Genomic DNA, 26,785 nt, shown 5'->3' with positions numbered 1-26,785 from the left:
AATAAAGCGGCCATGAAGACTAATGATAACTTAAAGGAACTCGCCCTCAGTAACTTTACATCTACATTCAAGCTACGCATTTTCAACCGAAAAAACAAAAATATCGAAGTATAAAATTTCGCACTATGGTGATGTGGTATGAACAGCAATGAGGTATGATAGGCAAGCACAAACACATAGCTTTCACTGTGTTAACGGCACATCAGCATTCAATTGATACGATAAGACCTGATTTAGAAAGAAGAAGCTGCAGTAAGTTCAGCGTCGGGATTGGAAATTCGGCATGAGCAAAAGACGAACCTGGCTAAAATAAGCTCTTTCGCGTTTTCATCACATAGCAGTTATCAAATCAAATGAAATCGAATCATCTTTATATTTCCAAAGAACATTTGTAAGGAGGCCCGAACAATAAGTGGAGACTAGTCCACTTGACAAGGGTTCGGGCCCTCCTTTACAATGAGCCATGTTTAGCATGTTATACATGTTAAATTATGTTACGTACATAAAAAATCAACAAGAAAACATACAGCAGAATCAAGTGCACAGAGCAAGACAGCAGGCACAACAGCGGAATCCATTTGACCGAGCAGAATGATAACTTATTCATGATAACACCGCTATACAAATTAGGAGAAGACATTTCATCAACATATGAATAAATTCAAAATTTCTCTCAAGATATCATTCATCACGTACAAAAATATGTGCGCAGTTTTGCTCTACTACTATTTTCTATTATTATCGTCTCTTTGTGCCGGTAATTTATGAGCGTAGGGAGAGAACAGCGAAGTATTTGTTCCCCATAGGAAGTTCTCGAAAAAGGTATTACGCAAGGTTCTCTGTTACAGGTTTTGTATATGGGCATCCGGTTGGTCAGATCTGCAAGGGACACTAATAAATTTTCAGCGTTCTTAATCCTTTTTATCTCATCGCTAGATGATATGAGTAAAGATAGCGAGTAGAAACTAAATTGAAACGATGGAAAAGCGGTTTAGTGTGCGCGTGGTAATCTACATTGGCTATATGTCGAACAGCTTCCTTTGGAAGTGCAAGTAGGCGATTTAAGTTCGTTATCGTGGTTTTCCCCCAAACAAGGACACAGTAATTATGTGAGAGAAGAAAAGGGCATTGTAAATTTTTAGTTTGATCTGATGCGCTAAAAAGAAAGGAAACTTTGCTAAAATGCCAACAGACCTTGCAATACGGGAAATAACCTGATTGATATGCAGATCCCATGACATGTTTTTGTGAAAATGGACACCAAGAGCTTTAACGGAGTCAACTACGTCTACAATGTTGTTACCGAGAAGACTTCCTTCTAACACAGCGCATGATTGTTTGGGCGAAAATTAAATTGCCTTCGTTTTGTCAACATTTATCTCCAATGAATTTAACTTGCTCCAAGAGTGCAATTTGTCAAGGCAATCGTTTATTTCTAGGTGAAGTGTCGTTGTGCTTGAATTTCGGAACAGTATTGTCGTGTCATAGACATATATAACAAATGTTGGTTTCGCACTAATCTTAATTATGCCATTGATGTAGAAGTTAAACAGGAGGGGGCCTAGGATGCTACCTTGTGGAACACCAGCATTCACACTTTTAAACGAAGAGAGGGAATCACCTATCACTACGGCTTGTTTACGAAAGTTTAGGTAGGTTCTGAGAAGCTGAAGTGGTATACCCCGTATTCCATACAGCTCTAGTTTTTTTAACAACGTTGTGTGATTCAGGCGATCGAATGCCTTTGAAAAATCTACGTATACACCAGCTATAAATTGTTTTTCTTCAAAAGCTTTTAAAATTAATTCTGTTTGGTTTAATAATGCAAGTTCTGCTGATCTGCCTTTACGGAAGCCGTACTGAGCACTAGTTATTAGATTGAATTTAGAGGTGAAGTTTTTGATTCTACCACGTATAATTTTTTCTAAGGCTTTTGAGAACACAGGAAGAATGTAAATGGGCGATAGGTAGAAAAATTGTTTTGATCACCACCTTTGTGAAGGACAATTACCTTAGAGAGCTGCATCCTTTTAGGAAAGTTGCCAGTAGTAATTGCTAGGTTATAAATATGGGCTAGTGGTGCTGCAATTATATCGAATGTATAATTAATGGGTTTTAATTGTATGTCGTCCACATCACAGACGTTACTATTCTTAAGTAGGTTAAATGTCGTTATAACTTCATTTTCACTCGTAGGGTTCAAGTAAATACTATTTTTATTACTATGAATTAGATTAACAGCCCCGGGATGATGCCAAGTGTTCACAAGGTTAACAAAAAAATCATTGAAAGCTTCTGCTAATTCGCTGCCCTTCAGGAGAATATCATTTACAGTTATCTCAACTATATTATGAGCCGCAGGAGAAGAATTCAATAATTCGTTTATCTTTTTCCATACTACATCTGCCTTTGCATTGCATTCCATGTGAAAAAATTAAACAAATATTCCCTTTTCGCATTAAGAAGGAATGTATTAGTCTTGTTTCTTTGTTGTTTAAATAATTCCCAGTCAAGAGGACTCCTTGTGGACAAGAACTTTTTTAAAGAGTTTGTTTTTCTTTTTTATCAGCTTAAGGCAAAAGTTCGAAATCCAAGGTTTGCGTAATCGACTGGTTTTTGTAATACTAATTAAAGTGAAAGACTCATGGTAGGCTTCATTAAACAGGCATAAGAATTTGCCGTACGCTTGATCAGGTGTATCCGCGTCATATATACTGTCCAAATTAATGTTTTTTTAGCTTAGAGCGGAATGTTTCAAGTGTTATTTGATTGATGTTTTGAATCTTTCGATTATCAGGGAGTTTTACGCCAATCGTCTGGTGAGAGGACCTAGTAAGTAGGAATATCGGCAGGTGATCGCTAATATGGGAGGCGATAACACCACCTATACTATCATTCGGTGCTAAATTGGTTGCTTGAATAATATGCTTGAAGATTCTTCACAACATTTTTTGCCGGACAGTGTCACGCTGAAATTGATATTATAATTTTTTTGTGAATTTTCTGCAGTGACAATAGGAATACCGGCAAAACATATCCCTCAAACTACGCATACTTGTGAAGTTGGTCGTTCCCCATGAAGCCTATGGTTTTTTTTTTCTCCAAATTTACTAGTTTCACCAAAAGCGCCGCTCTAGCAGACAGGACTTGTGAGTTGTAGAGATTAAAGTATCGCGTTGAACGCTCTGACTAGCCGCAGCCTGTCCCGCAAAATTACATGCAATATTGTTATGCGTCATTATGAATGATACCAGAAGCGTTCGGTTAATATTGTTGCAGATTTGTAGGTTTAGCACCAAAGACTGCATACACTTCATTTCTGTTTCCGTGTTGGATTCAGGTCTCTGCGACCATAAAATCTGTACCTCCGTTTAAACAAACCAGGGTTAATGTTCCGAGTTGGCATTCATAAACACTAAAGCCAAAACGTTTCCTAACTGGCTTTTCATATCAGTGATGAGTGCGTGACACAGAATTTATCAGTGATTCTCCAATAACGTGGTTCCCTTTTGGAGGATGAGGAAAGATGTGTATATATTCATGTTAGTTTAAAAAAAAACAATTTATGACTCTGCCCCCGTTCTTCGTTTTACAGTGTTCTGTTTTTTTACGCGAGATTTTTTAATGCAACACCAACTCCCAACAACATCATGTTCTATCGGCTACCATATCGTTAGTAAACACGTTAAAATAACCTCCATTTATGAGTTGCAGGTTTACCTGCTCCCATGCGGTATTTTAGCACTGCAGACGAGTTATAAATTACGTGCAGCGTTGAAACGTAGATGACGTTCTTCTTCTTACATGCCTTGGAAGGTTTGACTTGTTCAGGTTTCTGCTTGCGCATATAAATTTAGTACACGAACGCGTTACGGACCTTTTGAGTAAAATTGCCGGACGTCTCCACGTCGCCCACCCAGCAATCTTTCCCTTCTTTGCGCACAGCGCACATAACACATATACCCACAAGACGCACGCGCAAAAAAAAAACAGATACAGCGCTCTTTCTTTACTGTAACATCTGTTAAGAGCACTGAGCCTAAATATTGTGCAAACACCAATAATCCCCCAGCCTCCGCTCGACAACTTTATCTATGCCTCCTCTGCTTGTCATTTATGCCCTACGGGAGCTTATCTCGACCACATCTTGTGAGGCTGTGTTAATCGCCGCCGCCGCCCCCTAACTTGAATATTCATTGTAACGACCATGTGGAGCTCATGACCTTCAGGACAACATCCGGGGCTCAGCTGAGACGGTAGCGAAGACCTATTGTACACAGGAACTGAGTTCCTCTTCCTGCTTCCCCCTTAACCTTCTGCGACAAACAACGTTGTTGCTCCCTTAGTCGATCTTCGCGAATACGCTGATATCAACGGTTCCAATCAAGTCATAAACGTCGAGAGGAAAAGCCCCTGAAGAGCATGCTGTTGGACCTGTTTGCTTGTGAAAGCGGAAGCGCGCTGAATGGCGCATTATTGAGCAGACTATAGCTATGCCGAGCGGGTAAGCAGCTCGTGCCAGAAGCACCTTCGCTGAGATTATGTCCCCATGATGTAGGCTCATCCTCAAAGGAATTGATATACTATGCAACGGAATGCCATACACCCCACATTACAAACCCCTTTCTTCATTCCAACCTTATTCCCTGATTACTTAGCGGCATTGGTCAAGGAATGACAACGGCGTCAATCAAACAATAAATTGACAAGGACAGAGCGCAGAGTGATAGCGTTACAAGCGACGGAATACGCAGCAATATTTACAGCTTCGCTAAGCGCTTCGATGTCAAGACACAGGCGTCTTCTCACTGCCTCCATCTATGTTGTCGCAGGCGATCAAAACATGCTATCATTGTCCTGTGCCCTGCTTCCGGTTGAGCAAATCTGGGTGAATTTCCTTGTGTGTACTTTCGTGATACATTGAAATACGAACAATGGAGCGCGTGGCTTTCGGTACATGCCGCGGATCCTGGGGATGGGCCGCATATGTGCGGTGGAAACAAGTTACAAGAGTTCGTGACCAACCTTTACATGGAAAGGCCATCCTGTTGAGCGCTCAGCACAAAATAAAATAAACGAAGAAACGTAGCTGCATGCGCCGTTTTCCCTGAGCACACCGACAAAATTAGATAAAGCTCGTGTGAGCGGGCGCCGAACGTGGCAGGAAGACAAACCAAAACGCTCACACGACGAGCAATGGTCTTTCTATACCAAGGTCGGACACGAACTCGCGTCACTTGTTCGTACTGCGCATACGCGGCTCGTCACAAGGGTACGCGGCATGTACTGAAAGTCAAGTGCTTCGTTGTACGTGGCGAAGCTTAAGTTGGATTCGGTACTTAAAGCGCCGAAACTACACCTAATATTTGGGGCCCGCTTTAGCAGCACACTAAGGTTTATTCTAGAGAACCTGAGGACTTTTAACGTATAGAAAAATTTTTCATCCCCGGCTGGCTTGTGTCCATGCGGCAAAAAATCAGTGCCCTTCCGCTCAGTCATAAAACCAAACACGTTTGTCGTTGATATACTCGTGTGCTCGTTACTTGAGCGTACTGAGAGGTTAAGTGGTCATGACGCTCAGGCTATGTCTTCATGCTGCTCAAGCCAGAACGAAGTGGATTCCAATGCATGCCTCTATTATTCGTTGGGCGGAACGATGAGTTGATCAGATCATTCAAAAACGTGAGATATGTTCTCCACTGATATTCCCAATTTAAACTTTAAGGTTTGCCTTTAATGTGACACGGAAGTTTCTCTAACTTCTGTTTTTGCTTGCATTTCGGCGACTGGTTCAAACAAACACACCTTTTATTATTTTTGCGGTAGATACAGCAATATTTAATTTATAAAGCCCGAAAGAAGAAAAGTAGCCTGCGACATAGGCGGCTCCTTAACAACTACAGCAGTTACGCCTTCGTTTTGCGATGCATTGCACGATTTCCAAGATTGGTGTTCTTCAAACCAATTTTGGTTTCGGTTCCGTCCAACAACAGGATGGTATCCGGCGTTATCGTTGGTTAGGCATTCTCGATACCTTTTTCGAATCGGCCTACCACGCTTCTGCCTTTTTATGGGCCGTAGAACGTGTCAGATGAGCTTGCCAGCACCGCTTAGAATCGTAATGTTCACTAGCCGAGATGTACGCAGTGGTTGAAGGCCCTGCGCGTCCTAGGAGAGGCTTAACCGCCAGCCGACTCAGCCACACCTTTCGAGCTTTCTAGGTTCGTCCCCGCGCCGTAAGAGGCGTGTCCGGACCAAGCCGACAGTCGTCTGATTCAGCACCATGCCCGCAAGGTGTTAATGCTGATGTCAACACCATGCCAACGAGAACATCCTCTCTTGTAAATAAAGAAGGTGGCTCTATGTACACCGACCCACTGTCCACTGTAGTCTAAGTTTTTTCTAAAATATGAATTGCCATCTCCGGTCGATTGCGTTCACAGCTGACGTCATCTGTGTATCAGCTATCCTCACTGAGCAGTGTGTGCACGCGTCTGCGTGGCGTAAATTTGACAAACCTTCAAAGCGTGGAAGCAGCGTATCTTCTGAAACGCCTTGTCGAATGCTTCCGAAAGACAATAAACCTGGTTGTTGCTACGACGCCCTAACGGCTCAGCAGTATGCCAACGGAGACATTTCCCTCACTGATTTGGATGTAAAATTCAGTGAAGACACAAACCGCACCTCGGAGGCCCCTGCACTCATTAAACAACCGAATATTTTCCTTTAATAGAATAGATTAAATAATAGGACGTGCTATTGCAGTGCTCTTCGGTAGCTGGATGGATATGCCAATAGCCTAACGCGTAATAAGACGAATTTGTGGATATGCACGGGCCAAACGTATTTTCATAATGTGAAAAATGTTATACGATTATCAACGTCGCAAGCAGCAATCACATCAGTGCATAACGTAAGCATGTTGAATGTCTTTTTCCCATCTTTCGCTCTAAATGAATAAGGTAGGACAAGCCCTAAGCTGAATTACAAGCAGCAAAGGGCTCTTCGCATGAAATAAATAGCTAAATTGAATGGCAGTCAGAATTATTACGGCAGCTGCAAAAACGAGGCATGGTTGCTGTATTGAAGTGATAGGAAGTGGCCTGAATGTCCCCGACGAAGTCGGATAGGATATGGTTGAGCCCGTTTCGAGCTCTATCTCCTTGAATCCAGCTTCTGCACCTAAGTCACGTTCTCTTTTAGGAAAATTTAGGGATACTGTGGCGGCGGGAGCCGCTCGAATAGTGCCCAAAGCCGTGTCAAATGTTTCGGCTGGAATCCAAAAAGCGCTAGCCCCCGTGATAAGTGTTACAGCTTCTGCCTACATTTTTCCCTAAAAGCAAGCCTGTGTCTGGCGTGAATATAAAAAGCTGTTACGAACTGAAGTATTTCTAACTGATACTTCAAATTTGTTTCTTCATATCGATTCAAACCGCATTTGTGGAGCTATTTTAATGCCTTCAGTTCGTATTTTTGTTCATACAGGGAGCTTTTGAAGGCTGCACAATGAATAAAATAATTTTTCAACTAAGTATACTCTGGTGTGGCGTGAATCCTAAATAGTGGCAAATACCGAAGAAACAAGTGTTAAAGGACGGTTGTTTTTACGCCCAAGTATGGCGTAGGATCCTTTGAATTACGCGCCGTAAGAAATGAGTTTAAACATTGGATACAAGGAATTATAGGATCATATGTGAGAAACTGTCTCCGTGGCCCACATAAATTTATCAGTGCTAGTTTAGGCTCTGCACTTTAAATATCGCATGCCATATTAAATGTGGCGGGATAAGGACTCTTATCAGTAACTTGCTGTTTCCGGAATCAGCTGATCCGGACGTGTAGTTGCCGCGAACAAGAATTACTTTTTCCGCGCAATAACACTGTTGACCTCCAATTTACTCAAACGAGTGCATACATGTGATGTTATAAGAACTTATAATGAAATATGCATGAATAAAGTTGGAGAGCATAAGCTACCTAATACATTTGTTCGGTTTGATGTTAATTTTTTTTAGGTTGATCCGAAAATGTTGCCTGAACGAACAATATTAGAAACTTGGCCGAATAGAACACGAAGTTGGAAGAGGCAAGCAAGTGACATACACGATGACGTCTCAAAGATCTCAGGGACAATAAAAAAAACACTAATTTAACGCTGCCCTTCCTAATGTGAAAACATCATTAGGCTGTTTTATCTTTGTAGCTACACCCAAAAGCCAATGCGAAGGAAGTGTTAGCATAATCCGATTATTGAATATTTGCGCGCCCAATCAATTCTCAACACCTTGGACGAGTACATTAATTTTATAACGCTGATTCTTTCCCTATGCGAGCATAATCTTTAAGGGAGTTATAGTATTTTAGTCATTAAGAAAGCTGTGTTTACAAGTAACCATGGTGCTACGTAGCGGGAATTAAAAGCAATACCTCCTGTGCTCAATAATAAAACTGCAACCTATTATTTCTTTATTTGTAATGAACACGCTACTCAAAGCTATCACCTGTGACCGTTCTATTATACGTTGCTAGCGTACTAAATAGGCACAGTCACTCTCTTTTACAATGACGTTACCTGCAGCCATTACTATTCGGGTGGCCACAATAACCTTTGGGAACATGACATCCCATTATCAAACAGGTGCCCTGACACTCCCAAGGGTTGACTGGTCACGCAACAACCGTAAAGGCGACTGCGGTTAAAACACACCCAGTGTCTTGAAAGCCCAGGCGGGTATACACGAATGCGCTTCGCGTAACTTTTGACCGCGCGACGTTGCCAATAAAGCAGATTACAAGCTCTACCAACATTACCTAACTAGAAATTCAAATCTTTCACAGCCTTCCCGTGCTATGTAGCGCGGAGACAGAAATGCAGAAATTCCGTCTTTTTCTAATCCCTTTTGAGAAAAATATTTTGCTGACGAATACGATACTTTCTTACCCGAAATTGGAGCGCAGCGCAAACTGCAAAGTCCGTTGGCGACGGCACATAGCTGCCTTTTCTCGGGTAGCACACTATCAGAGAACGCACGACGGGGCGCTCTATTCGCTGCGAGATCGACATGTAGGTGGCGACAGCGTCGCGCTGCTAGTGTGGATGCTCTGTTGAGCGGCCCGGAGGAATGCACACTGTGGGCGCGCTTCGTGCCTTTTTCGCGCCGTATGTGCGCACTACAGGCGAAGACAAGGGTGGTATGCTGTAGTTAGGTTCCTCAACGTTCAATGTGTAGCACGGAAGCGGCAACACGTAGCATGACGCATTCTTGCAGTTGTGGGATGCCCTGAAATGGTAACACCACTTAACTACCCGGACATTTTTTCTTAGAGCTTATAATATTTTTTTTGTGTGTTCGAAGGGCCACATAAAATTACTGAGTTCCAACCAGCGCAGAGATATAAATGCAACCGTTCTCACAGGTCTTATGCGTGCAGCTTGAATTAAACGAAATTTTAGCGACTCTGGAGGCAGGTTTGATGAAACACGGTGTCGGATCGCTTACTTAAGGCTTTCGCCGCAAATGAACTTGTGAATTAAATTTCTAACGCGCGCAGTAGAATCAACATCTCATGTTTAGCTTCACTTGCAAAGTGACAAGCAGGTTTACAGTGTGTAAACAAAGATTCTGGGACCTCACAGTGAGCGAAGAATTTTTGTTACGGCTGCACTGTTCACCATTTGCGTCCCGCTTAAAATCTAACAGGTACCTAGAACAGCGAGATGTGTTTGCATTTTGGGTAATGTCGCTTACGAACCATAAAGATGACAAATGAAGTTTCCCTGTTGCAGATTCAGTAAAACGTTCCTTTTTTATTTATCGTTACAAAACAGCGCAACGGGTTCCCGGTAACTACTTTGTGTTGTTAACTGAACCTCGCTTTTGTCTTGGCATTTAATTCTTGAGGATTTGATCAAAATGGCTAAAAACAAAATGCACAGTTAACCTTTCCTTTATATATAAGTTTTCTGTGCATTTTTTTTTTCGTTTTTTCGAGGGGGGAGTGGGGGGGTGTTCTGCCAACGTTCAAAGCGCAGCGAGATAGATTGCATGTAACGCGAAAAGCCAAACGTTGGTTATCAGTATCACTTGCAATTGAAAATAAGCTCGGTGTCGTGTTCCGTAGCGATGAAAAAGCAGAACTTCAACGAGTAGACGCCGGTATTTTCAAAACTGATTAACCCCATTTTTGCCCGGTATTGTCCAGGAATTGCTGCTCGTCGTTTTCAGAATTTAACTGAAAGCGAGCATTGCCGGAAAAATAAAAAAATCCAACGAGTCACGGCACACACCCTCCACACATGTGGGCAACAACGTGCATTATATTACGGAATTTTTCCTCCCTCTTTGAACCTAGGTTAACCTTAAGAGATTAAGAGGTGACCGTATTAGGCATTTGGTTATGCTGAGTGAAACACATTTCTGGACAAGCTGATTCATGTCGGGATTTCAAATGTGATAAATAAAAATGACACATGAAATGCCACAGGACAGGCGCAAACTCACAACTGCCTAATTTTACTGAGAAATCCCTCCGAAGCACTCTTGCGCCTCCACAGAAATGTATTTTATATATTGCGTAAAATTAGCAACACAGTCATAAGAAATGACTGTCCAAAAATGGTATTTATTTTCGAAAAGGTACGGGAAGAATTGCATCACAGAGGCGCTTCCGAGTGTACAATGCGTCCCCGGTAATGTATTGGCGATAGCGCACGGCTCGGGTGCAGTGTAAGTGTTTTCGTTTGTTTCTTCTTTCTATGTGGACACAGCGCAATTTTACAAGGGTGTGGCAAATGCACGGGTATGCACAGGTGTTGTCGCTTCTTACCCGTTTCGTGTATTAAACTTTTGCCCTTTATATAACCACCACGCCACCTCCACAAAGCACCCTCTGACGTTCCCGAAAGGGCAGACGACTGCACTCATCAATAAGAAAAGTGCAATGTGTCGAAGCAATGTTTATAACACGTTTCACCACGGCGAAGATGTTTCGCGGAATTAAACCAGTGCAACGGCCGCTGATTATCGCGTCTCTAGAGGAAATGCGCAACCAGAGGTAGCTACGTCATTACTTACTGCCAAACAAGTACACATATTGGTTGTTTTATCGCGCGCAGCCCGAGTCTTGCGTCGCGCGCAACGTGAACGAGCAGACTACGCGAGAGCGCCATCCACACTAGGAGCGGTTCGTCCCGGCGCCGCCAGGGGCTGACTGTGTTCGATCTCGGGGCGAATACCCTGGCGTTATCCTGTAGCACGTCACTGCCTATGAGCATGTCTCGAGCGGCCTCGCCTCATCTACCTCCCACTTTCGCCATATGTCTCCTCTGCTTTCCTGCTCGTTCTATCTCGTTTGTCTGCGGAGTCCCCTTCGTTCTCTCGGTTTCACAGAGGCCGACGGCAGGAAAACAAGACAAGGGGAAAATTAAAAGATGTGCCCGTAAAGAACTTGTTTAGGCCTGTGTTATTGGCAGCAGGCAAAATAATTGTTCACCAGTCATGCACAAATTAATTCTAGAAACAATCACAGTACCTGCAGGGTCAGTCTTGAAGCTCACTTCGGCGTACGCTCCTTTTAGCTGGTGTCCTTCCGAGTCCAGGTTGAAAGCCCGTGCAGCGAACTTATGCTCCGTCCACGGACGGAGCTTGTGCAGCAGCAGGAGCTGCTTAAGGCATGTTTGCTCCTTCCCAATACAAGTTGCACCGTGACTGGTGTTCTGTATGCAAACCTCCGACGCCGTACAGTAGCACCACAAAAAACCGTCTACTGGCCCATTTGGATATTCAGGGTCTCCCAAGTAGACGGCCGCGTACCTCGATCCGACATCCCACTGCAGCATTGGTGGTCCCGGAACTGAAACGATATGCGTAAACAGAAATGAATGTCGAAATTTTTTTCTGAAACATCCCTCTTGATTTCATTTGAAACACCTGTATTTTTTCTGTAAGAAATATTTATCTAACAACAACAGAGCTTTACTCGGAACTATGGAGTTCAACCTTGCCAGTGGCATGACTTCAGCTTCGGGAAGGGATGTAAACTGCGCGGAAAACACAAACCTCTAAAAAACCGCTAGGCACAGGGATGAGTAATTCGTATACCTTACGAGAATGAAATAATGATGATGATTATGATGATGATAGGGCGGAGGAGAAGGAGACTGATAATGATGATACTACCATTACGTTAGCTCAGTGCAAAACACACAAAGAGTATTTTGCTTTTGAAAATAGTAGTGTTCCGCACGACGCTCATTTGTTGTGTCCACGTTATCACAGTGCTCTTTAACTTTTCTTACAAGTTCCAGAATTTATAGGTCGATTGAGATGTGTTCAATGATAGTTTTTCCCAATTTAAAGAGATTTTAAAGTGTTTTCGAATGAAGGATACCAGACACCAGCTCACTATGACTTTGCAGCTTGCCCTAACTTGCATTTAAATGGACTGTAAACATTTCTGTGCTTATATTTATTTTCCAATTTAGAGTGCCCCATCCAGGTTTATGGTTCGCAAAGCAATAAAATTCCTTTGGAATAAAAATAGGCACGCAACTCGAGTTCCTTTCGTATCACATTTCCCCATATTTGGTCGTGTCAGCTTTGGCGGTCGACTGTCAAGTCTTCAAGCAGTCATTCAGTAAATTACAAGCACAGCTTTTTTTGCGAGAAAAACATCGAATCGGAGTATATTTTACCCTGAAGTAGCTGCATATGGATGGGACGCAATAAACGCTAGGAATGCTTTCCGGTTATTGTCAAGAAACAATTGAATATTTGCTTGGTATTTTTCTGAGGTTCACTAGTGAGCGAAGTGATCTTGAGGTAGCACTGCAATGGTTTTAAACTCACCCTCTGTCGGCACAAATGCTTTCCTGCACCTGGGCTGATGCTTGAAGACAAAATTGTTCCTTAAAGGCGGTATTGATATATCTTAGCGATCATTTCTGGATTCTAGGCTCTGTTCACGGCCAGTCATACACTGCGGCCGAATTATTCTTTTTCCTCTTCATCTTTTCATAAGGACTACAACCATGTAGGGCAAAGTGGACTGTTACAGTCGGTTACCGGGCGCTGTTGCATGTTAAACGTGCATTGAGTGTATGTAGTTCCAAGAATTATTTCACTGTCATTTCTCATAAGCTCTATATCCATGCCTTCTTTAAATGTTTGACTTTGGTACCCTAGCCCAAGCGCGAAGCAGAAGACCAAAGTTGGGTGGCTCGGGCCGACCTTTCAATAAAACTCTCTCTCTCTCTCTCTCTCTCTCTCTCTCTCTCTCTCTCTGTTTCTATTCAATAGCGAAAAGGAAATCAAGCCTAAGGTTAGTAACGTCTTGTGTGCATTAGGAAAATATATAACGACCATTTGTGTCACCAAAGAGAAAGGTAAGCAGTTAAATCTTTATTTAAAACATCATTAATTAGAGTTTTCCTGATAATTCCTTCTGATCTTGGAGGTGACACTTCCCGCTTGTTAAGAAGTGGAGGGCGCGCACATGTTATATGCTGGTGAGCTGCGTTCACCCACTAACGTTTTTAATCACCATGGGTGCCTGTATTCCGCAGTGCGAGTAAAATATTTTGTCTGCAAAACGCAAATGGCTGCAATTACCAGTTCGGGCATCACGGTACCATGACGACGCATTTTAAGCATTTTAACTACGAAGAACTGCTTCTGCGTACAGGTGAACGTACGGACAAGAGGACATAATTGGGGTCGTTGCTTCCGGCGAAATGTTGTTTCTGGAGCGAAATGTTGATTTTGATAAGTAGCCCGTATATACCGAGCAAGATATACTCGGTACATTCTCGGAAAACATAGCCAAATGGGACTACGCAAAATATTCATCATCATCATAAACAAACTAACGCAAAGCGTAAAATTCGTGCAAACCATTTCAGGAAAATCTGCGTTGTCAACAGTCCCATTGGTGGTATATTTATATCACCACCAGGGAGATATAAATATGCAATTTACTGTATGTGCTCCATGAGGCTCATTGCCGGGGCCGACCGGGCTGGTGATATCCTAATCTGTCGCCACTGCAACTTCTTTATGCCTCAGTGAGAGGGGGTGAACAGTACTAAAAGTGTTAGCAGGGCACAGGCCTACAGTGAAAATATTCCAAAATTGGGTAGATCTTAGTTCAGGCAACCACAGAACTTCACCTTCCTATTTCCGTACATCAGGCAATTCCTTCAGGGAAAATAATTTCAAAAAGCCCGATATTCGTAGACTGCTAAATCTGCAAGAGAGAGAGAGAGAGAGAGAGAGAGAGAGAGAGAGAGAGAGAGAGAGAGAGAAGCTATTTATTAGAAAATAGAGTGTTTAGCCAGCATAAAAAATCGACTTCATGCGAATCTGTTAAGGCGGGGGAAAGAGTTTCCTAAAAGCGCCCAAGAGAGGGGAGGGCAGAAAAGAGGTACGTTCAGACTTTTTTTATAATTTCGTTGGTGCCAGTACTTAATTAAAGAAAACACAGAAAGCTTACCGTCCACAGCCGTCCTGATCGTCACCGAGCTCTCGCCGCCATACAAGGAGCCACCGTCCCGTAGCTTATGAAACGCTTTCACGTAGAAAGTGTAGTTGGAGTACGGCTTCCAGTTCGCGATGGAGGCACTAAGCTCTGTCGTGACACGTGAGCCTCGACCAGTCAACCTCCCCAGCCAGTCGAATATGAGCCAGGAGACGCTGTAGCCATCCAAGGGTCCCCGAGGGCTTGAGGGCGCCTCCCAGCTGACATTGACGAATTTTCCACGCTCCGCTGTCCCAACCACGTTCAGGGGCTCTGAGGGAGCTGTAGGAACGATCAGACCGGAAATCAACTTACGATCGGTTTTGTATACAGCGTTCAAAGCTGTAGGTTTGCACTCAAGGCAACTTCTAGCGGATGATAAAGCTCTTGAAGAATTGGGGTTTTGTTCTCACAAATTCGAAGTGCCATCTGGGGTCCAAATCGTACAATTCTCATTCTGCATAGAAAATACATTGTTCACATTTACGCTTACCGTTTCGTTTCTTTTTCCGCGCAGTCATTTTATCCCGCCTTAGTTAAGCGTGAAATATTTGCAGTTTTAGTCTTTGTCTCGTCAACTGCCGCATCACAAACGTCTGAAGGGCTGTTTTGAAGTTCGTTCAGATCCAAACATTACCAAGGGTGAAACGTAGCTTTCAGTTGGTACACAGCAGTGGTGATTGTATCCTGTTGCAGGCCATTACCCCTCAGTTTACTAACCTACTAACGTAGCTATACAAGCTATTTTCTGTGTTTTTATTCAAAACATTTATGCTTCTAAAGCGCTGTCCCAACCTGAAGAAAAAATCTTTTCATGTTTTAGCCGACAAACTGTGTCTTTTTAACACGCGGTCCCGAACTGATGACGCTATGTTTTCAGCCAACAAACAACGTTGTTGTAAAGCGTTGTCCCGACCTAATTAAATTACGCTTTTTTGTGTGTTTTACCCCAGAAACTGTGTTTTTTTTTTCGAAAACGCCGTCCTGAACTGAAGGAGCTTTTATTATGTTTCAGCCATAAAGATCTCTCTATTTTTAAAGGCTGCCCCGACCTGAAGAAGCTGCTGCTTACGTTTTTAAACAAAGAACTGCGTACTGATAGAACCATGATAGAACGCTGTCCCGTCCTGAAGAACCCTTTTTTATGTTTTTAGCCCAAAAAGAAAAATGTGTTTGTCTAAAACACTTTCCTGAACAACCTTTAATCGTCACAAGAAAAAGTTGTCCTATAACCTCTAGAGTGACACTTGTGCTGTTTTGTAAATATTTGTAATTACACAATAGCACACAAGCCTTCACGCGACCGTACGTACATTCGACCGGGTGAGTGTAACGTATGTCATGTCTACACGGTTAGTCTGAGTAAAACAATTTGACACCAGTTCATGTCACCAGTTCATGTTAGAAGACGTAGGAAACGGGGGTTAGTTACGTAGGAGTGAATGCTTTGAAGTAATTGTTAAGCGACCTTTTTTGACATAATAAAAACAAGTACGACGAAGGTGATGCCACGCTAAACTTGTATGTGCACGTCAATGATTCATGTGATTTTGTGACGTGATTACGGGGCCGCAAGATGACGAAACTTCGACAGAACGGAAGTACGGTGTAAGTAACAGACATTTGGAAACGTCTCTGTTCGTTAATATGCGAAACTGGTGAAGGAATATTTCTACATACTCGAGCATGTTCTTTTTAGTCTTAGCCGAAGATTGCAAAGTCTCTGAGAGGTGAAGACCGTGAGTGTAATCGCAAATAGTCACTAAGGTCTACCAAAATTTGCATAGCATGTGCCACGCATACTGTACAACTGCTCACAGGGTGATCTTGACTTCTCCGCTGTGTTTTCAGCTAGGGAATTTATAGATGTTGCAGAAAACGGTTGGTTTAAATGGTTTTGTAGTGGTTCCACATAAATCTGGAATGTATGGTGAGCGCGATGTGATTACGAGTCATAAAGGGCGCACTAAAGGCTGCTAGACAAAGAACATGAACACTGTACGTAGCGCAGCTTTGATTCCAGAAGCCAAATTTGAAGCAGAGAATGTGGATACCGGCAGACGAAATTTTAAACCTTCCCGCTTTCGATGAAACGACGGAAAGAAACCGCCATTTCTGCTAGGCAAACCGAAGTTAGACAGCTGGCAGTTCGTTTCAACAGTCGTTTCCTGAAACAGTTGTTCTTCCATGGATCGATAGCAACGCTGACAATGGGTTTGAGCGTTGCGACACCTATTGACGTTCGGAAGCAGTTCGTAGCTTCCTAACTTTGCTTGGAGTGTCGAGATGGCGCAGTCTCCTGTGTTGAGTCTTCAGCTCAACCAGCCGCTTTGCCTTTTTTTTGTTCAAGCAACCCGCTCCATTAAGTTGCTCGACACCCTTGTTGATAATCCCAAGTGTAACAGCATCAGGTGTGCGTACGGTCAAAATTTCGGCTACTTCTACATTTGCGATGACGATCGGAAATCCTGAAATCGTGATGACGATTGGTATAATAGCTGTAAGTGTGCGCGCCGAAGGAATTCAGCGTGAAGATTACTTAACAGAGTAAGATTATTGGATCAAGCATTGAGAAAAGTTGGTCGTCCTTTCCTTTCCGGTATAATGCCTAACGTTTGTGCTGAAAAATCCGTTCTTTTTTGCAATATGAGCGTGCATGTGGGAAACACCTATCAGTAGCGCAAGAATTGGACTCTGTACTTCCCTTTTATGCCTTTCCTTATGGCAGACCTGTAATAGCCTCATTCCTCCGCATTTTTTCTGCGTTGACCGACACACGTTCCTTCCCTCCAACGCATTTCGCAACACTGTCTTTCCGGTCGCCCAGATTTGTGCATCCAACGCTTCAAATGTCTGTTGTAAGATGGCTTTACTACCCCTGAAAAACTGCCTTCCAAGAAATGCATTTTTGTACAGAAGTGAAACCGCCTTCACGAAAGCTTGTGTAAGCTTAGTCTTTGTAAGCTGCCTTGCCCACACAATGTGTTGCACCGTAAAGCCTACTCATAACGAAAGAATAAACGGCAATTGGCGTGAACGCGGCGGAAGGCGACACCGAGGAAGATCGTGTCGAAATGGTCAAAGGTATGCGCGATTCCCGTCGAAACAACGCATACCATCAGGTGGGAAACACAATATTTCACTGGGTTAAAATCTAGCTGAAGGCTTCCCCGCCGCAACGACGTGGTTCGGGTGCGAGGTTGTGTCGACAAAAATCCACAAAGAGCTCGGATGGTCCTCCACTCCCATAGAAAGGAACGTACTGATTTGTTTCGCTTTAAACGAGCAGTTGTAAGCGCTGTAAGCAAGCATGGCGTGCACAGTTTCAGCAAAGAAAAATGCTTTCCACGTGGAGCTTGTGTGAATCGATGGTGCAGAAACATTAAACAGTTCCACTTGATGAACAAAACTTCGACTATCTTGTTTCACAAACAAAAATATCATTTGTTTCTCATCGCTTTAAATTTATACCAAATTGAAATAAATGTGCTCTTTGCGATTGTGGTGTGGTACGTGGCCGTCACCGCACACAAGCGAACTTGGTGGAGAGAACAAGAGAGCTCCATTGTCTTTCACTGATTAGGGCTACGTTTACATATTTCAAGAAAACACGTAAGCTGCGTAGTTAGTAGTGCTATACTTGAGGAGAAAGAAAAATGCTGTCTACTAGATAATTCTTCAATCTCAAACTTACCCAAGCGTTCTCAATATTTCAACCTTCTTGCCGTTTGCCTCCTATCTAAACACCGATTCGTCAGGGGGAGGCATAGATGAGTCACCCTACGTGCATATTTTCCCGAGATCGCTGTTTCTATTACGCATGTGTCGCCGATTTTCCAGGCCGTCTCCATCACCGGAACACTTCCGTAATTACATCCGTGACATTGCGACTGTGACAGCTTAAAGCTGGAAGTTCTACGCATGAAACGTTTTTACGTGTATGTAACCCCCTTGCCGTTGCTATGGGTGCTTGTGTACCTGTGTGCTTGAGCACCTTTAGCACGGATAAGAATAACACTTTGATTTCCTCTTGCCCCGCGATTCCCTGTTCTGAAGCAGGTAGTCCTGCGGTCTGTTGAGTTTATTTTCAAGATTTGTGGCGTTGTCATAAGGTGTGTGAGGCTGAACAGAGCTAATCATGGCTTTTAGGTTTCAATGCAACACAAAACGCTAACACCGAAAAAACGTGTGGCCGCACTTACCCAGCCGGCCAACTCACACATGAAACGTAGACGTGGGTATATTTGCCAAAAGTGTAAAGGCAATGCTTTGTTAGATTGAATGTCTCCCCTACGCCCATACAAAATACAGCACGTGGTCGTTCTGAGGAGTGACCGGCAAGGGGTAAAATGCCAAAGCCACGTCTTCGACTTGCGGAAATATTTCCTTGTTTTCTTTCTTACTCACACGGTAGAATTCATTTTAAAAACTAAGACAGTCGTAGATTTTCAGAAGTGAAAGTGACCAGTCGTTTTGTTTGTTCATACATAGAACCACCCACCATTGTTTTTTATGCGAACTACGGTTTCTCAGCTGTTTTTTCGACACCGTGTTTTAATCCGATACTGTAGGCGCACAGTCATCCGCAGCCTGTGTGTACTAATCGATTTCCCTTCAGACAAGTGACGCCAGTTCTAGCCCGAATAACCGGTGTCACATAAGCATACGCCTAGTACCATTATTCGTGTTGCAAAAATAGTAGTTATTGACGTAGTAGCGATCACAACGCCAAGTCGATTGTCGGTTAAAGGTATTACAGCAGCCCCCGAATCCATAAAGGGTCAGCTTGGAACGTTTTATTCAATATTGGTTTCGGATTACCACAAGTTAAGGCTCTTTTGTGGAAAATTTGAGCCCATGATATCGGGCCAAACCATGCGTAGTGTTTCTCAAGGTAGAATTTCAAGACTGTGCTGAAAGCCACGTAGGTTGTTGTCACGTGGCGCGAGACAGACGAGAACATCGTAGAACAACGTGCCTCAGGTACTAGGTCTTATTTCCGTGGATTCAGCCTCTAAATTAGCCTTTTAATGGTTGCTAACTAAACACAGGGGCTAGAATTCGGTTTGTTGGGAACGACCTATCGAGAATAGATTTTGATGTTAACTCCAATGATGACTTATTACATGGCCGGAATTCCAAATTTGCAATTCCCACAGGTAAACCGAAGGCACTTTTGGGAATCCGTTTTAACATGATTTCAATTCAGAACTCACCTCCTGGAAGAGTTTTTACAGTTTTCATTTCGGCTTCCCCTTCTAACACACCACCATCTTCGTCGCGGTTTTCAGCACTCAATGTCACCGTGTACGATGTCCATGGCTTCCTGTTCTGGAAAACATATTCCACGGTGCTCTTGTCTCCAGAAACAAAAACCTCTTCACACCCAGGGAGTTCACGTCCGCTGTCGATGCAGGCAACAATTTTGTATCCAGCTATTTCGCCTCGTGGTGCTTCAGGTCGCCTCCACTTTACTAGAAGCGTATCTGCCGTCGTTGATACAGCCATGTCAGCTACCTTGCCAGGCACTGCAACCCACGAAAAAAAGACAAATGCCGCGAAGGTTGGTCGTTAGCAAACAATGAAATTTCAGGTAAATATGACGCTGCACACAATATCGCGCAAATCAGAATGGGTGTAGTGGTTTGCACGAAATGTCCTTCTACAATACTTATAGTGTGAGTAAGTTAGACGTGCATGCGCCTTTTTTGTATACTGTACTGGTCTCCAACAACGCCTGCGCTTGTGAACGCGGAAACTAAAATAAGTGCCCGTAAATTTAGTTATTAAATTTAAATTTAAATTATTGGATGGCATCGCAAATTAGAAAAAGATCTGGGACAGACAGGAAGGGACAGGTCTAAAGTGGGAGATATCTTTAATGAAAGATGAAGTTGACAGCTGCAGTAACCAGAGAGCATGCTACGTAAGATGTGGGGTGAACAAAATGAGATGAAAGAGCGAAAAGAAAATAGATAAACAAAGAAAGAACGGACAAGGAACTTTGTGTGCGTCGCAATATAAACCAACACGGTCTTCAACCAAACTAAATGCAGAAATTCCTGAGGTGAGGTTGTAACCACTCATCTAAATATGCATCCAAATTAATATACATAGAAAGTGGCCGATTGTGGGAACAGGGATGATGAATCGTACTAAAGCACTGGAGAAACCTCTGGCTAGAAAGAGATAAGGGTTGTCTCGGGTAAGCAATGGATGCGGTTAGTTCTACCAGGCTCCTACTATGGGGTTTACTGTTTGTTTTTAGTGTAATACGTTCTTGCAGTCTGTTTTGCCGAAAACCCGTAAATTGAATGTGCAATTCACTACCCCTTTGGTTTCGGAAGAATGTAGATACTTCTCGAAGCTGCAGATACGTCTATACCTATGTATAAGCTACAAGCCTCTTTTTACAGTAACGTCTGTATGAATATACGCCTTGCAGGAAGGTTACTACAAAATCAGTCCTGCAAATTGCAAACAGCCTGCGTTGTCACTAAATTGTGTTGGCTAGGTCAAGTTGCAACAAGGTCAGAAGCAGAGCTGCGCGTAGGAATGCAGGTTGGAAAATTTGAGGGGTATCGGACAAACAAAAACCAAATTAGGCGACACGAGTCTCCTGTTCGTAGCCTAATTTTGCAACATGTAATTCATTTCTCCCGACTTTTCACGCATTGATATCTACCGTTCACTTGGCATGGTATTGTTTCAGCCGCTTGAGCAATTTCTCAGCTCGCAGCAACCTGCTAAATGAACTTACTCGCGTATTTCGGCTTTCCGACCACCGGGGACGTCGAAGACTGCCAAACGTGACGGCTGTGCAATACCTGCCTGCTTGCAGGTGCCATGCCCCCCTCTCCGCCCCGAAAGGATGCGGCTTCCCCCATTTCAAAACCATATACTGAGATGGGGTGTCGTCAGGGAAGAACTAGTCGCAGCACAACTTTCGTTACGACTCCGTACATTTGTTAAAACTTCTGCCACCTCATCTCCGCTGGTAGCACAACTTTAGAGAGGGGAATGGCTTCTGATTTCGTTTTGTTGATAACGGAACAAAAGCTTAGTAAAACGTGAGGACAACTTCTGTGTACTCTCGTAAACAATATTAAATGAAACAAAAATTGTTAACAAATATGCGCAAGACCCTATTCGTAGGTAAGTAGAAATGCTATTGTAGACGGAAGATGATGTTAGAATACCGCCTTTTCCAGATTATTAGAGGCCGTTGAGCTTCTAAGGAGGGTTTAAGGCAGCGTTCTACTAATTTTAATTTTCATTTATATTTCTTCCGGCAGCAATTACCCTTAGTTACTACTTAGCTGCCGTTTGCTGCCAAATCCACAAAATGGCCTTGTGAAATAAAATTTACTTTTTGGTTGGTATCCCTGAACTCTTTTTGACCTACAACAATTTAATTATTAAATCTGTATCAACAATGCCTACTTTTCTTGATTGATTGATTGGTTGATTTATTGATTGATTGATTGATTGATTAATTGATTGATTGATTGATTGATTGATTGATTGATTGATTGATTGATTGATTGATTGATTGATTGATTGATTGATTGATTGATTGATTGATTGATTGATTGATTGATTGATTGATTGATTGATTGATTGATTGATTGATTGTGGGGTTTACTGCGCGGACGCTACACAGGCGATGACGCGGGCCGTAGCACATGGCTCGGGATAAATTTTAACCGCCTGAGGATCTTTACGTGCGCCGAAATCTCAAACACACGGGCGTGGCCGCCGCGACCGGAAATCGAACCCGCATCCACGGGCTCAGCAGCACAATGCCTTTGCCACTAATCCACCGCGGCGGGTACGTGCCTACTTTGCAACTATCACAAGTTTTTGTGTTCTGTATGACACGTAAGTCCCGACGGAGAAACTGTTGAGAATATCGACAAGCCCATACTTTAACTATCACCAGGCATTAGTATGACTTGACAACGAAATGTTGGCACAAATGAATTTTACTATTGCCAAAATGGTAATGTGTTAGTTATGAAGGTACACCAACCTCCTTGCTTAGTAACTGCACAGAGCTCCGCAGCGCTGCCAGTAAGGTGGGTGCCGTCCCGTAGCTCACTGACAGCGGCCACGGACAACTCATACGACGTCCACGGCTCCAAGTTGGTCAGGTGAATGCTCGTCGTATTCACCGGCTGTGTTCTGCAGTCCGCCTGCAAGCTCACCGAATACAGCCCGTACTGGTTGTGTGCAGAGCACCTCTCCACTTTACAATGAGTGACGTTGTAGTGGTCCAAGTTGCCACCAAGAAAATCGGGCTGGGTCCATAGCAGCTTGATGCTAGTATTGGTCACTTCGGTAAAGGAAAACTTGGTAATGCTTCCGGGAACTGCACAAATAGAAAGAAAAACAGTTGGCGACAGCTCCACCTGTGGCCAAAATCGTACAGTAGCGCTGAAGAATCTTTTTTTACAACAATGTTCGATTGATTGTAGGGTTTAATGCGCGGACGCAACGCATATGATGAGGGCTCCGTAGTGGAGGGCTCCAGATTAATTTTGACCACCTGGGGATCTTTAACATGCTCCGAAATCTCGTACACACGAGCGTTTTTCCTTTTCGCCTACTTCAGAAAAAGGGCCGCCGCGGCCGAGAGTCGAACCCGTAACCTCGCGCTCATCAGCACGACGCCTTAGCCACTTAGCCACCTCGGCGGGCCTTGCAACAATTGTCACCTATTTCCTCTCCTCTACTCTAACAGGTCGTGCCCCCAAGTCAAAGATCCCTCATTCCAGGAGCGCAATGGCACGATTGTACAAAGGGTTTACCTCGCCCATAGGACGGCTATATTGCAAACGGTAAATGTGCAACGAGTTGCTGGGATTAGTGGCCTGAATTTCTTGCCATCTGGCTTACGAATTCAAGCAGCCAACTACCCGAAACACAAACTAATGGCCAGGTTTTCACCTTCGACGATACGTGTGCGGAAAGGGGTTGCACCAGACCCGCAGGAATTTCCCATATCTCTGTGGGAAAAGTGAACTCAGAGTGTCTCCACATTGCTCTCATAAAACGTCAGCCTACTCCGTACATTTCGAGAAAAAAGCTGGAATCCATCAGTTTCATGATTGCATACTCTGCGGACCTTATTACGATTAATAATTTTCAATAAGGGGCACGAAGTATCGAACAAATTCTGGATGGTGAAGGCAGAGTGACCGCCGCTGTATCAAACTTACTCAGCATCAGCGCAAAAAACAGAAGCACACCAACCGTCTTCTCAACTGGTATTACGTAATACGATCTCAAGCGACTGTTGTGGAAACGATATCTAAACAGGTGTCAAAATGCCGCTGTATTCACGAGGGCCGAAATGGGCGGAATAAAGCGGCAGTACGAAACGTTCAGGCGAACAACTGCTAACAAACGTTCAGTTTACGTTCTGCCTACTCGGCTTCTGCTGTAAACACGTTGTGCATAACAATGGTTCTGGATTTCCGTACATTGCCCCCTTCATGCGGCTGTTCTTTATGTCTACATATTGATTTGGCCCACGCGTGTCGGGCAAGTATAGCAGCGTTATCAGTTAGCGTGACGCGTCGGGAAGTGTGCGCCTGGCGTGGTTTCAGAACAGTCCCAGCACGCAGAATTTGCTATCTCTCTTTAATAACGTTCTCTTATTCAAAACTTCGTCAACCCCAAAGCTGGCGCTACCGTTTAGCTACTATACACGCACGACAGCACATGGTTTCACTTCCTGCTATTTCGCGGGTCGATACGAGCTAATTTTGTAATGATCACTTCACTTGAGCATCCATTTATATGAAAGTTAGGTTATGGGCACAACCATCGTAGTATAAAGGGGCGTACGCTCTTATCTCTGTTTATGACAGAGTGACGTCAACTTGCGAGCAACGAAGCACAGCCTCCTGCATACAGCCTGTTTCGTTGTGCAAGGAGGCGCTACAGCCAAACACGCAGAAGAGCTAGGTCTGACATGCTGTAACCAAGATCCTCTAACTGACCATACCCGGTGCTCATAAAACTTAATAGCCAATGAACTAATTGTTAGTAATGATTTGCATGTGGCGCAATTCAGGCTTAATTCTATGTGAAATCATTGATACATTTTACGCGTAAATTAGCGCAAACAATAAACCACAACGAATTACGTCACCGGATTTGCACTCATATCTCAAGTCAATTCTCACCGTTTGTTATTCGAGTCGCATGAAAGCTCGCAGACCGTTTTGCTACACAGGTGGCGTATTATATGTATTTACAGTCGTTGTACATTTCTACGTTTCTTTGCAGATGCTCTAAGGTCACAGCACGAACCACAAAAAAATCGTAGGACGCTTAATCTTCGCTTTTGTGGGTGGATCATGATAGCCAAGCAAGAGCAGACATAGATGAGCCATTCCCACTAGTGAAAGACGGCGACCCAAAGGTGTTTTCTGCACTGGCGGACGTCACCACGACCATCGAACATTGTCCTGGAGCGAAAGCGTCGGCCCCGCGCTGGGTATGCATTCTCGTTCGAGGAACGGTGACGTCAAAATCGCAGTACGACTCGGTAGACTCTGCGGTAGATGAAACCTTTTCGCTCCCCCATGTGACTGGCATTCGTGATCACCCTATCGGCCACACAAAATATTTTCGTACCTCCCGTCGACAGCTTTTCGCGAGCCGAGCTCCCTAAACCTTCCCGTTAAAAATCACCCTAAGAACACATGGAGGACATCGGCTACAGGCACGGTGGAGAGAGAGAAGTAACTATATTAACAGAAGGTGCGTCTAGTCCGGGGCTCCAGGTGTGGCGATAAGGGCCAACTCTGCTCGTTGAATTAGCTGTCTTTGGTCTTGAGCGCCTCAGGAAGCCAGCCACTGCTCGCACTTTGTGAAGGTGGCGGGAGGTATGGACGGGAGGGGGGACTTGGGACGCAAGTACAAATTCTGTGGTATACATCCGGGTACTCGCCGCAGCTTAAGCATTGTTGGGTGCCCTGTATTTTTCGGACATTGGTGTCATGGGAGGAGTAGGAAGGGAGCAAGGCACGATGGAGAATGCTTACTAACGAAGAAAAAATCTAATGTGGCATTTCATGCCTTGAAACACGTAAAAAGGGCGTTTCAAGAACAATGCTACCGGGTCAGAACTGTATGCATCAAAAAGACCGGAGATGATTCATGCTTTTGATTCTGACCGCATTTTAAATGTTGCACTGCTTAACGGCAAATAGCGTTACCTTCACGTCCAGAAATGGCCGAGTGAGTAGTGCGGGGCTCTGAAGTGGCCTGTGAGGGCGCGAGAGAAATTCACAAAAAGGGGTGATGTCGCGTGAGCCCTTTTTTTATGAGGCGGGGTACGTAGATGTTTAATTCACTTGCAATGTGTCAGATTTTTCTCACTATGATGACCCCTTTCATTCATAAGGAATTCTTTTTATTAGCGCAAGTGGTCAGCAAGCTTCAAGCCGTTTACGCGAAGTTTTTTCAGACATTTTTTTACTATTTTGAGAAGCCAGTTCCACATGCGGGACCATGAATTAAGCCTTTTGAGACATTCTTTCATATCCAAGCGATCGGACTTCTATGTCGAGTTTAAATATCGTCGAAATTAGCACATCGCAGCGAGATAGCGCAGAAGCAGAGGAGCCCATCCAAGAAGGCTGTAGCAGTCGTTCGCTGCGTCCTCCGAGCGAATACTGCCGTTTAACAAACGTCCCCAGGGCAGAAACTGGGTTCTTTGCGATCCTGTTGCAATCGTGCTACCGCGGATAGAGTGTGTCGACTGCTCATTGCAACACCTTTTTTTACCCGCCGCGGTGGCTCAGTTGCAAAGGTTATTGTTCTTCTGAGTTCAAGGACTATAGAGACCATTGATGGAACCCAAGGTTCCATCATTGCCACAGAGCCACCTTTTTAATGAAGGTTAAAACAAAACACGGCAATGAGTGGAGATTTTGGCACACTTGAGCGGTTTATTAAATTATTTCGTAGCACTTCACACGGCTTGCATCAGCCCAAGTGCAGCTTCATCGCGTCAAAGCTGCCAAAATTACAATCTTTTCTAGCTTTTCCAAGACCAAAAATACTTTTAAAATTTTGTTAAAAACGCGTCTGGCACATTCATTACGCAGCCATGAACAACCCAAGAAAAATATTGTGGCTATACACCGATCAGATAACTTGGAAAGCAGCCTGAACGATTTTTTGATATTTCCCGCTCTAGGCATTGTGAGTCGAATGCCACCTTACTACGTGTACCACCGTTATGGCCAGTTTC

The 26,785-nt window shown here is 43.7% G+C and overlaps 1 protein-coding gene across 2 annotated transcripts in view; it reads right to left on the bottom strand.

Moving 5' to 3' along the window:
- LOC144141083 (tyrosine-protein phosphatase 10D-like) overlaps nt 1–26,785 on the bottom strand; it is a 164,009-nt gene that overhangs the window by 77,721 nt on the left and 59,503 nt on the right. For both annotated transcript variants that reach the window (XM_077672604.1, XM_077672605.1), the window contains exons 7-10: nt 22,547–22,885; nt 19,731–20,042; nt 14,491–14,796; nt 11,533–11,853 (exon numbers count right to left, since the gene is read on the bottom strand). In XM_077672604.1, coding sequence (XP_077528730.1) covers nt 11,533–11,853; nt 14,491–14,796; nt 19,731–20,042; nt 22,547–22,885 — 1,278 coding nt within the window. The remainder of the gene's footprint in view (nt 1–11,532; nt 11,854–14,490; nt 14,797–19,730; nt 20,043–22,546; nt 22,886–26,785) is intronic.

The sequence above is a fragment of the Haemaphysalis longicornis genome, unplaced genomic scaffold (genome assembly GCF_048455015.1).
Source record: "Haemaphysalis longicornis isolate Haplotype H1 unplaced genomic scaffold, Haemaphysalis longicornis Haplotype H1 scaffold_6, whole genome shotgun sequence".
NCBI lineage: Eukaryota > Metazoa > Arthropoda > Arachnida > Ixodida > Ixodidae > Haemaphysalis > Haemaphysalis longicornis.
Note: the sequence above shows the minus strand (reverse complement) of the source record. Positions and strands in the feature narration are given on the sequence as shown.